We start from the raw sequence: 17,867 nt of genomic DNA, 5'->3' as shown, positions 1-17,867 counted from the left end.
TCTCTGTTGCTAATGGCTTAAGATAGAAATAAGAAAAAAAAAATGTGATGAGGACAATCATGACCAGATGTTTGTTTTGTATTAGAATTTGAAGAATACATTAAAATATGCTACATAAAGTGCATTTTAAACTGACATATTGCAAGAAAACTTGCGTGGTTGTTGCTTCACTAGCTACCTAAATTCTGTGTGATTGTGTGTCATGAAGTATTAAAACAGCAAAATGACTGTGCTATAGAAGTCACCAAGTTGTGACTGTTAAGAACTGATAATAAGAATTTCCTTTTAGTGAGACTTTTAAGTGCTGTATGTTTGAATAGGGTAGGAGCTACAGAATTTATGAGGAAATGAATTTTATAAGAGGCCATGCCGCCTGGTATTTATTTTAAAACCTAGCTGTATTAATTTAAATAATTAGCACTTAAAAAAAGCTAACAGTAAGAGCCTATTCACACAGTTCAAATATATTAACATATAAAATCTGAAAGTGTGGTGAAATGTTAATTTTCACTTGAACTAAACAAGCTGCTGTTTCCACTTGACACCCAAGATTTTGATGATTATTATGAACTCCTTTTGAACTCCTGCTTTCACCATTGTGTCTGGCAGTCACACTTCTGTTGCACAGTTAACCCAACCGGCAGCATGATGGTATATTTAAAAGATGATTACAGTAGTTTGCCTCTCCTCAAGAAAAAGGAATCTGTCACTCTGAAGATATGTGTTCTTTGATGTTGGTAAAGGAATTGGCCAGCTTGCCCAATGGATGCGTTAAGGCTGGTTATGTAGGAATAATGAATAGATCAGGTATGACTTAGATTATACATCTGAGGCAATTAAGATTGCTTTGGTCACGGTTCAATACAAGCCTGATTTTCTTTCTACCAGTTACACAGTACAGGCTTGCTAGGTGGTTTAGAGGAATGCTCAGTGGAAGGGACCTTGGCAAGTCTTCGGTGTGTCTTCCTACTCACAAGAGGATTACTGCTGTCGCTGGGTCACATCAGCCATGTTATTGTCTAGCTGGGGCTTAAAAACTCCCAGGGCTAGAAGCTGTACAATCTTCTCTGGCTAGGCAGTCCCCATGTTTGTTACCATTACAGCATATTTGTGCTACTCATGCTGATATTCTTTGATATTTCTCATTCTCTGCACACTTCTTCACTAGATGCTGATGTTGCTGTTTTGTTGTGAAAAATAGATTCCTGCTGATTTCTGGTGTGTTTGCTTTGTGCAGATTCTTTGACAGTGTCACTAACAAAGACAGTCCTTTGCCTCCAGCTGTGCAGCAGGGCTCCAGCCTCAGCGATACAAAGAGTGACCATCCAAAAGTGGAGATTACTGATTTGATCCGAGAGTCAAACGAAGTATGTGTTCTTGTGGGTATGTTTTTTGCATCCCATGCAGTGTTTACATAGCATGGGCTGCTTAAAGGTAGTGCAGCTGCCTTGTAAAATGACAACAGAAAATCTGTCTAGATGGTAGAAATTTGGCTCCATATTTTGCTGAGCCTCCCTGAAAGCCTTGTAGTTTGTGAGATAGGTTTGGTTTTAGGTTGTTTTGGTTTTTTTTGACTGCCTGAAATGTGCTTGTGAGGCTGTCCTAAGTGGAGTTCCCTAGGTTCATCACAGGTCTGCCATCCCTCATTCACTTTTAGTATGTCAACTAAATGACAAGGTACAGCAGAAACAGCCCTTGCATTTAGTAAATTGAGTCTAATTACTGCACACTGCAGATAGTGGTAACATTGACGTAACTCATGCATAAAACTCTCTACTTGAGTAGTTTATTGTATGGGTAAAGTGGCTGTTCAGAGATATGTTTGTGAGGAAGACCTTTTACAATCTTTTAGCACTTTCAGTCTGCAAGCTTGATTTCTGCAGTGTCTAGCTTTGCAGCTGTGAATAGGGAAGGAAGTAGCTCTAGCTTCTCCTTTTGTCTTCAGATTTTCATGAGGCATTTCCTTCCTTGTCGTGATTTGTATCAGGGTATTAATCCATTTGTAGGTAGGTTTCTACTCAGCCCACCTGAACTGACGTAGGAAAGATTAACTAACTGTAATGTGTATACCTTAGGAACTGTCCATTTTGATTTTTACTGAGAAGAGGGCTTTGCCTTTAGTGGGGTGGACAAAGACAATCAGAAATTCAGGTGTCTTGGAGTGTCTTTATAGCATTGGAATAGTCATATAAAAAGTCTGTGCTTTCTGCTGTCAGTATTGTTTCACAGGAATGTATATTGAAGAAGGATGTTTTTAAAATACTTTAAGATTCTTAAAAGAAGAGTTGCAAACTATTGTAAGTCTTTCTTGTCATAGTGAGAATGAATACTTGCAGAATAACAAACAGAGATGGTAAATAATGAAGTGCTTGTATATTGCATCTGAAGTTTATGCTGAAGCTTACACAGAAGTGGAATCATTACTGGAAGACAGAACGAAAGAAACTCACTTTCTTCTTCCCCTGCCTTTGCAGGCAGGTGACTGGACCACAGCAATAGCCTCTGATTTGATACGGCTTTTGAACTTTGATTTGGGCAGATCCTTGAACCTGAATCTCCCACTTCCAAGTTGACAGCCCTGTTCTGGGCCCATATCCCCATTTCCATCTCAGAGTCCCTTTTTTGGATGCAAATTTTGATCTTCAGTTAAAACTGTATTTCTTCAGTGCTAGTGTCACAACGCTTTGTTTGGGAACTGCTGATACAAAGTGAGAGTCAATTTCCTGCTTCCCATTTTGAACAGACAGATAATTTCAACACAGTTCTGTTTTGGGAAAGAGTTTTACTTCATATCACTATGGAAATAAACAAATTTCGAAATGGGAAGATTGCTGCAATGGAGAGTTGTCATTTTCCAGATAGGTCTAGTTACAAACTGTGAATAAGTGAACAGAAATGTTCTTTGTGATAATTTTGCTTCGCCTGGGTATTCATAAGATAAATGAGATTAAGTGAATTTTAAAATGATGTTCAGTTTCATGCCCTTATGACTCAGGCACAATGCAAGATGTATTCTTTGGCAATCTAATCAGATACGGAGAAGTCATGTTTAACTGGTGAGTGGAAGAACGTGTAACATTTTATCACATCACACTAATTGACATTTAGATTAGACATCTTGTTATATTCTTACTGAGGCCATTGCGCAGTATCAGTGCCCAGAAGCCAGACCAGTGAATGAGCTATGACTCAGAGATGCGATTTCTCTCTGTTTCCTCTTTGTTCCAAGTCAGAAGTATGCTGGTAGTGGTCTTCACAGGGACATAGAAATACAGTTCTGGAAGGTCATGCGGGCCACAGATCATGCAGTTCACTTCCCTGTCCAGCATACACCCAGATCATCCTTGGTAAATGTTCAATCTTAAAACTCCTCAACAAAAGAGCATCTGCAAAAGCTTCAGCTCATTATAGGGTTTCTCTGCACCCTAATGTTCTTTAAATAAAATACATTTATTCCACTCCAGTGTTCAAACACTTTCTCTGTCCTTCAGAAATTCCAGGGGTAGCTAGAAACGGTTCAGGCATTACTTCAGGTAGTATCTAAAATTCACTAGAGTGAACTTCAAGGCCTGACAACATGCACGTCTTAGAATTTACTACCCTGCAGCAGTAGTCACCATTCAATAGCAGAGCTGGATGTAGAACCAACACGCGGTGAAATCCCTTATTTTGTTTTCCCGCACAGTGGACTACTCCAGTTTCTTTCTCCATGTCTCTTTTAAAAGTTACACTGTTTACGGAGAATGTTGGTCCTCTAGTAAGTGTTTTTTTTCTTGGAGTTTCTGGAATCTTCCTTTGTGTCATACCTGTATTGAACTTAGATGCAAGAAAGATAAAAATATCTGCTTGTATGTGTCTAGCAACAGCAGTTCATGGAGCGATGCTTTTCTTCTTAGAGATACGGCGATATTCGATATGAAGATGTTGAGAGCATGCGTTGCAGGAACAGGCTTTATGTGATCCAGGCGTTAGAAGCTACAACCAAGCAGAATGTGGTGAGTGACTTGGAAGAGCTAAACCCTTCCCTTTGATAAAATTTGTTCACTTTTGGAAAATTAGAATTGCTGCATTTGCCCAGGCCAAGTATATAATTTTCTACACTGAAATCCCTCACATCTGCAGGGCATCTGTTAACTGAGGTTTGGCCTGTGATGTTTTCAGTCTGTGAATCACAGCATGACTTTCTGGTCTCATTACAAGTAACACCATCACAGACAACTTCTAAAGGCTGGTATATCTCTGATACTTAGCATTGACTGGAACAGGCTGACCTAAATTTTTTGTCTGCTCTTTTGAAATCATTAATGCGTTTCTCTTAGAGGCTTAGGACACTGCGAAATGTCCACACTGCTACAGTAAAATGGTTGATCACCTGAATCTGGGAATCAATCACCGAAGGGGTTATCATGCTGCATTCGAAAAGGGTTGCTTTTTATCTGTGGTGTGTGTGGATGGCTGGTAATGCTTGCATTCTGTGGTAGCTCTTCAGCTGCCAATATCATCCTTTTAAAGTTCATACTCCTGAATGAAGGTGGAGGTTGCAAGGTGGTTCCTTTGTTTGCCTGTTTTCTTCTGTGGCTCATTTCCAAAATCAAATTATAATAATTGTCTATTTAACGAGCAATGCCTGTTTCTCTAGTAATCAGTATGACTGATATTAAATGTTGTTAGTTGTGCTAACATGATAACTTGTATTTCATTTTACAAAACACACTGTGAAGGTGGAACCTGGTCTAGTAGCTGAAACTTTGTTTTAAAAAGCTATTAACAATTTTTTTATTATTATCTAAAAAGTGACAAAGTGAATGCTTCACTGTTGAGAGCGGAACGGTGATTTGCCCATTATAAAGGAAGTTATATATTCTATCATTATAAATAATTGAGTTTTATCTCCTGGGTTTTATAGTGTAGGCTCCATGTATGCAAATAATGTGACTTGCTTTAAGCTCACTTTTTTGGGGAGAGTTTCTTTCACTGTATAATCTTCCGATTGTTTTTAAAAAGCAGTTTTATTCTTACTCCTAATTATAACGTGCCAAAACCTGGAATATTCAAGTGTCTTTTGATGTAAGGTTAAGTCTCTCATAACTTTATTCTACAGGCTTATTCCAGAAAGACAAGACTCATTAATTAATTTTCTCTTAATTTTGTTTCAGCTACGTGTTGTGTCCCAGGATGTAAAATTCAGTCCTAGTGATCTTGAAGAGCTTTATGAATTATTCAAGGTAATGTGCCGTTTTCTTCACTTACCAAACATCAGTCTTAATGGTGGACTGTGTTGTGGGTGTGAAATAGTTTTAACAAATTGAGATAAAAGCTATATTCAGCATATGTTTTACATGCCAGCTTTAAATCAAATTACATAGTTAACTTCCCACATCTTTTACCCAGAGAGAGTTGTTGTTTCACAAAATCTAACATTTTATCTTTCCTTTGCAGAGGGAGCACTTTCTTTCGTGTTACTGGAATGTAAATAGTCCTGTCTTGCAACATCATGATGCCAGTCTACCGTATCTGGAGCAGTATCGGATTGATTGCCAGCAATTCAGGGTTCTCTGTCATCTCTTGAGCCCCTGGTCACACTGTGCAAACAGAGACTCACTTGCATTGTGGACATTCAGACTGATGGCTGAGAGCTCTGATGGCCTTATAAACTTCAAACAATTTGCCTGTGTTCTTGGTATGAGAACAACACATATGTAGCACATTCACAAGGGAACTCCATCCTGGGAGTAGTCCTGGGATGTATCACCTTCCGTACACTATATATAGAGCTTAAGGAAACTAGCCTCTGAATTTAGGGTGAAACAGTCTGATTTTTATCATGTGATATTAAAAGCAAAGATCACTAAATGGCAAGCAAACTGCTCAAAAGTGTATTGATAAGCTTGTGGGTGGGAGCTACACTATTGAGGTAAATGATGAGGGCTTTATATTATGGAACTGTGCTTTCTGTGTCTGTGTTTTACTGTGGGACCCTTATTATTCTATGGTTCTGTGACTAGCTAACACAAGGCTTTACAAGCTAGTATCTTTCCTGAGATGTTAATCTCCTGGAGAATAATTTCCTATTTGAGATTAAATTTAGATATGGTTTTACCATCAAATATCAGACAGTTAGGAAATGGCATGATCTCATTGCCCAGCCTGTTTGGTAGATGATAAATATTTCCTCATACTAAGCCATCTTGTACACAGATCATGCAGGATGACCAGTGCCTTATATCTCTGGGGAACTGAAAGTTTTCTTGACTTACCGCTCTGTTCTTTTCATCTTGTTTCCAAATTTGTATTGTTCAGGAAACAAAAATTTAAGAGAAAGTAACAAGAAGATATTAGTGCTATACTTTTTTTGGTGCTGTTGTTTAATTTTAGTAAGTCATAGGTATTATTAGTGTTCTTTCCTCAGTGTAGGCAAACCCCAGGCTCAGATGCAGGTGAGACTGCCTACCTTTGAGCTTAATCTCTAATTATAGTCCATGTGAGGTAGGACACATGTCCAGTTCCAGCTACCCTTGGTTGTATTTATTTAGGTTAAGAGAGTGTTTTAAAGTTTGGTTCATTTGAACAGCCTGTCTTCCTTTTTTCCTCAAACAGATATCATGTATAACAGAAGCTTCACTGACAAACTCAAGCTTCTTTTTAAGTTGCATATCCCACCAGGTAAGTGAGAGGTGCTGGCATTTGGGGAGGACTATTCCTGGCTTTTATCGTCTTTGCATGGTTTTTTTCCCTTAGCTTTACTTTTCTTCCTTTTGTCAGCCATCCTGGCTACAGTACAGTCTAATAGTTGTAATACAGATGTGTATTTCTTCCAGAATCATATATTCTTTGAGAAGGACTTAATCTGCTCCAACCATTTCTCTTCATAGCGACCATAGTCTTCATAGTCTGTACAAAGCTTTTGCTTTTTATCACTGCTTTGGTAATGCTTTGAGGCGCCAGGCCCACTTTATTCATTTATTTATTGCAGCTTTTACTGAAGTAGAATCCCTGAGCCCTTCCAAAGGTGGTGCTCTTTCAAAAGAAGAACTGATCCACTTCAGCCAACTCAGTGGTAAGCTCCAGAATGTGAGGCTTTGCCTGTAGAATATTGGAAGGAACCTATTAATAATCTCATGGTGAAAATGGGGAGCTGTCTTCTGAAAACTAGAAAATCCAGTAGATTGTGCCACTGCTAACCAGAACCCCCTGTGAAGATCTTCTGTAGGCAGTTAGATTTTCATAAAGTAGCACAGAATTTGTGGATAGCTGGTCTGATGATTGAATTCAAAGGCCACAGCTGTTGGAAATAGGAAATAGGCGGGTGTATCTGGTCAGCATTTTTCAGCATAGCATGCAACTGTTGCAGTGGTTTTTTGAAGTGAAGCCCATTTCACTTTTGCAGTCAAGGCAAATATTGATGTATTTGCTACCTCAAGAAATAAAATATCTAAATCTGTAATTATTCTGAGGCACGTAGCAAACATTTCAAAATCTGTTGCTTAAACCAAGTAAGCTGAAAGAAGTTTTGTGGTGTCTAGGTTTCTGGAATTGATAAAATACTCTGGAAAGTTTGCAGTTTTACTTCTTTGGATGACAGATCCTTCTTGTTTTTTAAAAACTATCCAAAAATACCTTATCTGTAATATATGGGTACTGTTCTTACCACTGCTCAGGACAAGAGCTGTAAACATTATGAAGATGTTTACTTGATATAACTGATGGCAGGTTTTTTTGTGATCTCCAGCCTCATGGTGGCTTCTGTTCCTATAGAAGTTATACAAATTTTACCATGTGTTTTTTTCCTTGGCCTCATCTGTGTTGAGAATGTAGAGGACAGTGAGGGATTAAGGAAGGATTTTTTGATGAAAGGAATTTTTGGTCCTCCTTTCTCAAATAAATAACTCTTTCTTCTTTTTCTCCTCCTTAAATGTTAGTTTCATCCGTTGAGGATACTCTTGAAAGTGATTCTTTGAAGAGCAGCCCAGAAAAAGGTAAAGAATCCTGGAGACATTTGGCAACTGTGTGTCTTGTGGGAGCAGAGCCGGGAAAGTGTGTAGTGACGCTGAGTAACATTATCTCTGGTGTAGCACTAACATTATCCATTTCATAAGCATAGCCCTGGGGAGCAAAGGGGTAATGTAAGCTCTGATCCTGTTTGGTCCTTGGCCTCACCACTCTGCTGAGGAGGAGTGACACTGGGGATGCCAGCTCTTTTTCTTATCGTCCCTCATGGGAAGCTTTTAGTTCTTGTTTGCTCACTTCTTTTTAGTTTTTGTTTTTCTCTTTTTGTCAAGTAGGGAAGGGCAAGGTTGATATTCAGGCATATCTGAAGCAATGGCAAGATGAACTTCTTAAAAAAGAAGAAAACATTAAGGATTTGCCAAGAATGAATCAGGTAAACTGTCCGAGTCTTATTTAAGTCTGTTTTTGAGTGCTGTTTATATGTTATGTTCATTTAATAGTTTTCTAAAGGAGTTACAGGATCCCTTATATTTCAGACCTTCATATTACTCATTAGACTGTGTTTTTTTTAAAGTGCTGTAACTGTAAGCTTATGAAGAGAGGGACTTTCAGACACACTTAGGTTTATCAGGGCTGTTCCACACCCATATTGACAGTAGATCCAGGTGCTTGGCAGCAGCAGGCACAAGACTAAGATCACAGTGTGCAGTGAAACAGGACTGTTGTGTTGCTGTTCTCTGAATAGTCTCTGTATCTCTCTGTAGTCTCAGTTCATCCAGTTTTCCAAAACTCTGTACAATCTGTTCCATGGGGATCCTGAGGAGGAACTGTTATATCGGGCTATAGCAGTGGTTACCGGCCTCCTGTTGAAAATGGAAGAAGCTGTGAGAAGACTGCAGAGTCCCACATCACCGGTCAGAAGTCCAGTAGCCATTATGGAGGTGCCTGCTGAAATCCCCAGAGAAGGGCAGGAGGAAAGCAGCTCTGAGCAGACTGAAGGCAGTAGAGCCCAGAGTTTGAGAGGGAACCATGAATGGTCTTTTGCCTTTGAACAGATTCTGGCATCCTTACTAAATGAGCCAGCTTTTGTGAGATTTTTCGAGAAACCTCATGACATAAAAGCTAAAATAGAGAGTGCTAAAAATTTACAGCTTAAATCAAGAACCAGAATGTAATTTTCTTTACCTTTGACTGAATTAACCACATAAAGCGCTTATAAATGAAGGTTGTTGCTATGGAAATTGTGTCTGGTGTTTATACAGGGAATGGAGTTTGAAGAGTTAGCTTTAAATATCAGATTACTGGTATGTAATGTAAATAAAAATAGTTTGAAGCACAATCACTTTTTTGCATTCATAAGTGTGTCTCCAGGAAAGGACTGAGTGATAAACTGTCTTTACCATGTTATTAAAATATGCAACATTGCTTGGAAATACTGGCTGTGACCTATTGCAGACCTGCCTGAATGACACCTGTTAGAGCATGTGCTCTCACACAATTTCTATTACTGTGATAAAAGGAATGACTTCCAGCCATTTTTACTTAAAAGGAGTATCGACAGCTTAGAGGTTGTCTTCCAGGTTAGTTTAATTAGCTATTTCCAAACCTGCACGTGGACTGGGATCAAAGCAGGGTGAAGACTAATAATAGAGGCTATGGTAGGCACAGGAGCATGAGATTAGAGAAGAAAGTTGCCCAGCTCTCAATTCCTCTGCTTTGGTGTTACTGATGGTTCTGGACTCTTGCAGATTCCAGCCTCTTGTCAGCAGTTTGCAGACTGCATTCTCCCAGCCCACATCTCAGTTTTTGCAACAACTGCTTTCCTGCTCCTCTAGATCAGCCTGTATGTGAGTTTTCTTTCCCACTTTCATACCAGTCTTCCTACAGTACAGGTGAAAAGGATGGAGGCTTGTTTGGTTAGCCAGCCTGCACGTGGATGCAAAAGCTAGTCTAGATTGTTGAAATCAAGGGGAAGCGATGGCTAAATCTGTGTGACCATGGTGGTTGTCATTCATCTTCCAAGAGGAGCCATTGTTGGCTTCTGAGGAGCATGTTGATGAAATGTATTATTTTGCTTGTGTTTGGAAAGCCCAAGCACAGACCATGTTAGCTGCTTCATGGTGAGCTGAATGCTGACTATTGAACTGCTAGTGGGACACACTGCAGTTGCTTCTTTGCGTACCATACCTCAATCTAATAATTATTTTTTCTTTTCTGGAGCTCTGTGGGTTATTGCTGCTGTAATGTTTTCTCTCTATCTGCATGATTCACATGATTCACAAGATATCTTCATGATATCTTCTGGAATCTGACTTGGCATTTTTAATGTGTAAAAAATTATACAGCAGGCAAGCTCTGCCAGTATTAATGCTGATAAAGGTTGGCCTTGAACCTGTGGTAGCTGGTGCTAGAATGGGTGCAAAGAAAGAGGGGAAAGAGCTTGTATTTTAACAGTAACAAAATAAACTGGGACACTCTGCTAACTAGTTAAGAAAGGCTGTTTCTAAAGCCTGTTTGACAATCCTCTTCTGCAGAGCAGCATTATTTTTATACTGTGCATGTGTTTTGTAAAGCAGCAGGATGGGAATGGTGTCATTCACTGATGCTTTTCTTGCAATACTAATACGAATGAAGAATAAAATGAAATTCTGACTCGTGTTACAAGCACTTGATGAAATACTAACATTGCAATTAGTGTTGAAGTTCCCGTGCTCCTTCTAAAGAATACAGTTTTGACCAGGAGCAATGAATTTGTGAGTTATTTCTGCTACTCTCCCCCATACTCTCAGGTATTAATGTAAAATAAAGTTTTATTGAATGAACAGTAACTCCAAAAACTATATCATATATGTGAGAAATGAGGAAGATTTTTTTCAGAAGCCTTCACAAAATAATTAACACTTGGTACAATATAATGCTGATTTGTATTTTTATGTATAAAATAGAAAAAAAGTAATTTATCCATTTATAGGGATTTGTTTCTGAGGCAAAGTAGGGCGACACTGTGTTACTTTTAAAATGTATTTACTCACTGTTTTCGTAATGTTTTAGAAATACAAAGCAGGTGATGTTGTTCTAGTCCAGGACATAGATAAGGTCTGTTCAGTGAATTCTTTTGCAAATAGCTGTGCCAAAAGTAATGGAGCCGCATGAGGATAGCTGCAGCAGCCCATCCAAAAAGCTTTTGAAGGTTTATGAGGGATGTTGTTAATTTCAAGTAAAGGTATGAACTATTTGCTAAGCAAGGTAGCACAGAGATATGAAACTCAGTAATGTTTCTTTCTTGAGAGCCAAGATGTTGAGTTTCTAAGTACATGAGACTATACTGTGGGAACCTGGAAAATACAGTGGCCTTGTGACGTGACTTGGTTTGGTTGTGCAGAACTGAGCACCTTTTTAGAATATGTTTTCTATTAGTGTCAGTCTGAGAGGCTGTAGGGTCATTACCACTTGTGTAGTAGCTCTTGTCAGCTATCATGTATCTATGTATAAAGAGAGATTACCAGCATATATATATTAAAAAATAAATAGATTTAAGGTGAGAAGTTAGGTTATGTAGGGGAACACTGACTTTTAACTGTGTGCATTTTCTGTTCAATTTGTGTATATTTTTTTCCCCAAAAGGTTAATGTCTTTACATTGTTCTGTAATACATCTGCACATTGATCCAGCCAGAGTAATCAGAGTGGCCAGGCATCCAGCCTCGGCAAGGATGGAGCAGGCTGGTGGCACTTGAGTAACTGCCTGACTGGTAGATTCTTCCTTCTGGAGCCTATAGCTCACGGCCAATCCTTTGGGGAGGTCTAATGTAGCAAACACCAGCTCTTTCCTAAAAGCATGACCCAGAGGTGTGTGTGCTGGGCTGTTTCCACAGTGTGCCATAGTATTGTGCTTTGCTTGTGACTAAGTCTGGAGTTAGGGGCTAGCTCCTTTCTTGTTGTGGAGCTAAGCTTGCATATATTTATTACCCAGTTTAGCTAGGATCAGGGAAGTGAGAGCAATAGAAGCTTTTTCCCCTCTCATTAGTCCCAAAGGGTGATGCATTGACTTTAAAGCCCTTGACTTTAAGTTGCTGTCAGGGACAGCAATTCCTGTGTGATGCAGTGCTTTGGCCATCTGAAGTTCCTGGTGATGCAAAGATGAGCCCAGATTCACATCCCATTGCATGGGGCCACTGTCAGTGTGCACAGTTCTGGGGCAGGGCAGCTGCCATGTGTAGCAGAAGTTAAGCAGAAGTGCTGGCAGGGAGTCTGGTGGGTGCAGAGTGTCTGACCCAGAATTACTCATCTATTTCCTGGGGGGGGGGGGGGGGGGGGACTGTAACTTGGGAGTTTTTAGAAGTGCTTTTTGAACTTTGAGCAGTTCATTCACAAACAGGAAGCAGCGTGGTTAAGTAAGTGAGTACTGATGTGTCATTTCACGTATCTGTGTTGCTTTTTTCTGTAACCATTTCCATGGAATTGTTTTATTTTTCTGGGAGGTTCAGTCATAGGTGATACATGAATGTGATTCAGTACAACATAGTTGTAGGTAGCATAGAGATTGCTAAAACTAGGGATGCTGTTTATACAGTTTTAAAATTGCACTACCTGCTGCAGCATCGCCAGTGTGACTTGGCAGCTATGCCATGGTTTTTTACCCTCAAACCTCCTCAGTGGCTGTTAGCTCGTGCTGCACAGTCCTTCCTACTGGGTAGGCCATTCCTAGCATCGTTGTGCACGTAAGGTGCCTTTTGTCAGGTGTAACTGTTAGCCCAGGGGGTGACCAGCAGACTTGCAGTGTTCCCCTGGTCGTCCAAGAGTCTGCTTGACCTCTTTGTGTGCCGAGTTGAGGGCTTGGATACATGAGGTAAGGGAACAGCTCAACTAATATTAATAAAAATATGAGTGCTTTCTACCATGGCAGGGAGAACTGCTTGTAACTCAACCAGTAGCATTTCCCAGGTCATTAAAGTGGTCACTGCCGTGTGATTTAGAAAAAGCTTTCTGTGTCTCCATCCATTCCTAAAGCAACAGCCTTGTTCATCACTCTAATGCCTAGAAAATAATGTATTTTTAGAAGAGTTTGCTGCTATAGTGACTAAAAAGTAGCTGTGTGCTGATTTTTGTTAAAACTTGCTCATCTAGTTGTACCATACAGGGGTCTCGATTGTGATTGCAGTTGGACCAAAACAAAAAGTAATATTCCAATTTGTTTCCAGAAAAATAGGCTATTTTGTCTTTTCTTTTGCTATAGCTTTGTCACTTTACCAAGAAGGCAACACAGGTTTGTGTTGGCAGGTTGGCTTTTATACCATGTATTGTATGTTGAAGTACTGTAAGACAAATGGGGTGTTACAAATTTGTTTCACTTCTTAAGAAAATAAAAATAAAAATCTATATTTGAGGCACTATGATTTCTCAGGATGGGCTGTTTCTGACGTTTCTTCAAGAGCACTGGTCATGTTAAAGCCATGTTAAAGTTTAGTCAGTGTTTTCCAAAGCAAGGGCTAAGCAAAAAGCCACGCTAGGATGCCAGCGTCCCCACAAGTGGAGGAAAAACAAAGAGGAGACCCAGGTTTTGAAACCTGGGACTACTTTAGCCTTGGGTACAGTCAAGTTGGCTTCAGTGCCATGACAGCAAGTGAGTTAGCCCAGAAAGAGTCCTGTTACTCATTATTCGCATCCAAATTAAAACATTTACAGTGCATAGACATGTCTACACTGACTCTGATGCCTTTTTCTTTCTAATTTATGTATTGCCCTATTGCTTCTGGCACTTGAAATCCCAGCCTCTGTCTTAAGCCCCATCCTTTCACTTGTTCATACACCTGCAGCTCCTGATCCCCAGCGGACCCAGGGAATAACAACAGGACACTTTGCATAAGAGCTCTTACAAGTATTATTTTATTTCTTCCATTTTTTTTTCTTTCTTTTTTTTTTTTAAATGCTATGTACAATCTGTTTAAAGCTCGTCAAAATGCACGGGTTCCCATTCAATGGAGCTGTGCAGGGACATAGATTCAAGACAAGAATAAAATCTTTACTTTTCATCTTCATAAGACACTTCCTTTTTCCCCATTACAAAATAGTTTTAAGAATAGTAACATTTATAAAGGTATCTATATTTGACATCATATAAAATAAAACAAGATTTATACTAAGATTTTTTCCTTATTTTCTTTTATATGGAGTATATACAATATATACATAACTTTTCACTGTGTTTGTCAAACCAGCCTGATTATACCCACCAGGCTTTAGCTTATATGTACAAATATGCTAAAAGTGCAAGACTTTTTATTTATTAAAGCTGCCTGTGTTTTCAGAGGTCTGGAATTGTGTGGCCTATATATATGTATTTTTATATAGATATACATATACATGCACATAATGTGTATATTAAAAATACATCTATCTGTATATCTATATAGAGAAATATAGTATATAGGTGCTTGTCTACTAGAAAGCCTCAGAACATTAATGACTACTAGGTTGACACTGACACTGGAGCCCAATCCTGACACAGGTGGCATCAGTCACTTTCCCACCCACTGCTCGTCAGCAACAAGTCACACATCTGTGTTCTTATAAGCACCAAGCCCACCAGCAACCCTCAATTCCAAATGGGTCTCAAAAACACAGGTCATCGCTAACACTGAGGTAAACAAATACAAATCAACCTGAATAAAGGTATTTATTTATTCATCTATTTGTTTGAGAGTAAGTGACAACAGAAGGCAAAACCCCCACAGCCCTGACTCAGCCTGCCCCCAGCCTGGAGGCAGACCAAGCAGGGACCAAGCAAACCCCAAAAAGGGACTATGGGATTTTGTCCTCTGGAGCATGTCTGGAAAACATGGCTCTACCCGAGAGGCAGTGCCTGGGCCCAAGCAGCCACCCACTGCTGGCCAGCAGCTGGGCTAGTGGCTGGGGCGGGCACTGGGAATAGGGGTGGGGGGGGGGACACATGATAAAGTGCATTTTAGGTCTCTTATTTTAGCAAGGCCAATCTAACATGTAAACATCCTTGCAAACCTCCTGTGCTCCGTGCTGGGAGGCTGCGAGCAGGGGTGCCAGTACCACCCCACATCCCCCCTCCCTCCCTGTCTATGCAGCCCAGAACTGCCATCAGCAGGGCTGTGTCCGTGCACTGCCCCATCCGGCACACCCACCTCCCCCCCAAACCCCTTCCCAACCTGCTTTTGTTGGACTTGGCTTGCTTTTGAAGCCACAGCAATGCCAATGAACTACTCTGCCCCTTGGCTACCAAGCCCCAGACCACAACCACCACCACCTCTGATTGATTGACACTTACCATGTCTGGGCTCCTGTACCGTGATGGGACACTGTGGAACAGCCACGGTAGTGTGTTGGGGCAATGCAGGTTTAATGGGCAGATGCATGGCCTTTCCCTCCTGCTGCCACACTGGGCCACAGATTGTGCACAACAGTGGAGCCCTAAATGTGTGTGTTTGCTTCCCCACTATGTGCCAAGGTCAGAGGGAAGGAAAAAAACCCCAAACAATCCCCCAAAATATAACAACTCCTCCTGCTCTAACCTCATGAGCAGTTTTACTGTGCTAGGATGGGAGGGGGAGACCCTAAAAGTAACAGTGCTTTAAGAATAAAGATAAATACTCTCCTACCACAAAGGCTGTGTGCTGGCCCTTGCTGCAGACCCTCACATGATGCTGGGGCACAAAGGACCCTTGGTTCTCCTCAGGACTTGGGCTTTAAGAGACAAGGGCTGAGGCTGTCACTGTTTCAGCTCCTGAGCTTGCTGGGAAGCTTGGGCTGCTACAACCTGTTTGACACGCAGGTTTTTCTGTCCCCTGCCACTGAGCCCAAGCACTTAGACCTGGCCCTAAAGCCAAGACTTTGTCTATAACTTATAGACAGAGCTATATCCTACAGCATCAGAGATCTCTAGCTATAGATCCATGTACTGTTAGGTACGTCCAGGTTTTTTCATGCTAACTTTCCCACTTCCCCCCTGCTGCTTGGGCTGCTCATGCCAAAGGCTGCTCTATCAGTGAGTACCAGTGACCAGCTGCTGTGGTGGGTGGTGCCAAGAGCCAAGAAAGCGGCTTGCACAAGATAAAAAGCAAACAAATGCCAAACCCCCAACCAAATAAACAAAAAACAACAACAAAAAAAAAAAAACACAAAAAACCCCAAACAAGCAAACAAAAAAAAAGGAAAAAAGGAAAAAAAAAAGCAGCACACTTTGCTTGGATTCAACAAGCTATGAACTCATGCAGCCCCAAACCTCGCTCTGACTGCCAGATGGAGCTTAGCTGTTAGATAGACCTGGTCCTAACTAGCCAGTTTCTTGCAAAGCTTATAGTAATCTATCTATCGCCTACGTTTGGGCTAACAGTGCCCAAAGTATTCAGCTATGAACACCTCAAAAACGTACATTTTCATTTTGCCTTTGGAAAGACACAAAGAGTAGGGACGCTAAACCACACACCCACTGAGGAATAAACTGCTGTTGCTGCTTTCGATTCATACATATAAACTTATAGTTTAAAAGTGATGATTTACAAAAATACAATTTATTGCTGACCCTATGGACTCGGAACATCTCTTGTGTCCTTGTGATTCATTTAGGTTGGCCAAATGGAAACATGATCTAGCAAACCCACACAGTTTGCCATCACAGGCTGTTCTATGCTTGCTATGTTTGTTTTCATGTATAGAAACACACACAACTACATCACTAGAAACAAAGCAACCAATAAAAGAACGAGTAAGGGTTCTTTGTAACCTGAAAAATACGTGGCTACAGGGAGTAAAAACCATATAAATTTATCTCCACTCATTCACCAAAATAAAACATGACAAGTATCTTACTAGCTGCGGTGTGAGCTGGTATAACAACAGTAAGAAATTCAGGCAAAAGTGGTGTGACGTAAATTAGCAGCATTATCCAATCTCCTGGAAAACAAAAAATTGCGGGACTGAGGTATAGAAAAGGGGGGGGGGAGGGAATCCACAATGGACCTACTACAGCGAAACGAGTTATATACATGGTGATCCCACGGCATCCTGCAGACCGCTGCAGTCCGTGTGTGTGCTCCAAATGCTGGGCTTAAATTCACAGTGACTTTAGCATTGAAGTCCTGAATGGAAAAGGGTTTTCTCCATTGCAAAGCAATCCTCACAGCGACCCAATAAATAACCTCTCTGCAGCCAGAAAGCCACTGCCTTCCAGTCATTCTGCGGTGCTGGGCAAGGGCACATACAGCTGCCAGAGCAGCATCATGTACGAATCCCAACAGATGAGGTGCCCCGGAGCCATCCATCCCTGGTGGGGACTGGTCCCTCCAGCCACCACCTTCCCTGTGGGCCCGACGTCACCCATCCGGTTGCTCCGACAGTGTCGTGCTCCTTCCGTGCGCTCCAGGGTGCAGCAGCTGCAGCCCAGGGTGCTCCCTGCACCCGACCTGGTGCTCAGGGCAGCTGCATCTCAGGCAGGTCGGAGGCTTGGCCCTGCGTGTGGCGGCTCTGCTGCTGTGGGTGCAGGAAGTAGCTCAGGGGGTTCTGCTGTGGTGCATGGGGTGGCTGCAGAATGCGCTGTGCACCCCCAGGCACCAGCTCGGGACCTTGCATCTGCCAGGAGACACAAACGGGGCAGGTCAGACCTGCCCTATCACCCATCCATTCTCCCTCTCGCTGTGGAGCTGGTGCTAAGGCTCATAACCAGGATGTGAGGACCAAGTCCTAAAGGTAACCTCTACCCATCAAGGGTGCAGGTTGTGGACAAGCAGTGGGATGCTGGTGCTATCAGCATGACTAACAATGCCTGGAGAGTACAGAGTGGAAGCAGGACAAATCTATCCTACCAACCAGCCCCATGGGGAGCCCAGCAGGAATGGAGAACTTCAAAGGCTACTTGGACACAAGGTAGGAATCTGCAGGACATGCAACTTCCAT

General features: G+C 41.2%; 2 protein-coding genes across 12 annotated transcripts in view; one reads left to right on the top strand and one right to left on the bottom strand.

Moving 5' to 3' along the window:
- Window positions 1–9,286, top strand: part of TBC1D8B (TBC1 domain family member 8B) — a 33,358-nt gene extending 24,072 nt beyond the window's left edge. For 2 of the 5 annotated variants that reach the window (XM_057425235.1, XM_057425237.1), the window contains exons 13-21: window positions 1,238–1,367; window positions 3,897–3,995; window positions 5,157–5,225; window positions 5,440–5,680; window positions 6,598–6,663; window positions 6,974–7,057; window positions 7,920–7,976; window positions 8,283–8,380; window positions 8,712–9,286. In XM_057425235.1, the coding sequence (XP_057281218.1) occupies window positions 1,238–1,367; window positions 3,897–3,995; window positions 5,157–5,225; window positions 5,440–5,680; window positions 6,598–6,663; window positions 6,974–7,057; window positions 7,920–7,976; window positions 8,283–8,380; window positions 8,712–9,122 (1,255 nt within the window). In that variant the 3' untranslated portion in view covers window positions 9,123–9,286. Of the gene's footprint in view, window positions 1–1,237; window positions 1,384–3,896; window positions 3,996–5,156; window positions 5,226–5,439; window positions 5,681–6,597; window positions 6,664–6,973; window positions 7,058–7,919; window positions 7,977–8,282; window positions 8,381–8,711 lie in introns of those variants that run through there. The other 3 variants (XM_057425236.1, XR_008974366.1, XR_008974367.1) reach the window with 3 other exon arrangements.
- A 7,143-nt stretch (window positions 9,287–16,429) lies between these two features.
- The window catches only part of PASD1 (PAS domain containing repressor 1), a 96,242-nt gene continuing 94,804 nt past the window's right edge, over window positions 16,430–17,867 (bottom strand). For all 7 annotated transcript variants that reach the window (XM_057425253.1, XM_057425257.1, XM_057425251.1 and 4 more), the window contains one exon: window positions 16,430–17,543. In XM_057425253.1, the coding sequence (XP_057281236.1) occupies window positions 17,385–17,543 (159 nt within the window). In that variant the 3' untranslated portion in view covers window positions 16,430–17,384. The remainder of the gene's footprint in view (window positions 17,544–17,867) is intronic.

The sequence above is a fragment of the Pezoporus wallicus genome, unplaced genomic scaffold (genome assembly GCF_028554395.1).
Source record: "Pezoporus wallicus isolate ANWC-B61680 ecotype Strahan unplaced genomic scaffold, APGP_CSIRO_Pwel_v1 scaffold_6445, whole genome shotgun sequence".
Lineage (NCBI taxonomy): Eukaryota > Metazoa > Chordata > Aves > Psittaciformes > Psittacidae > Pezoporus > Pezoporus wallicus.
Note: the sequence above shows the minus strand (reverse complement) of the source record. Positions and strands in the feature narration are given on the sequence as shown.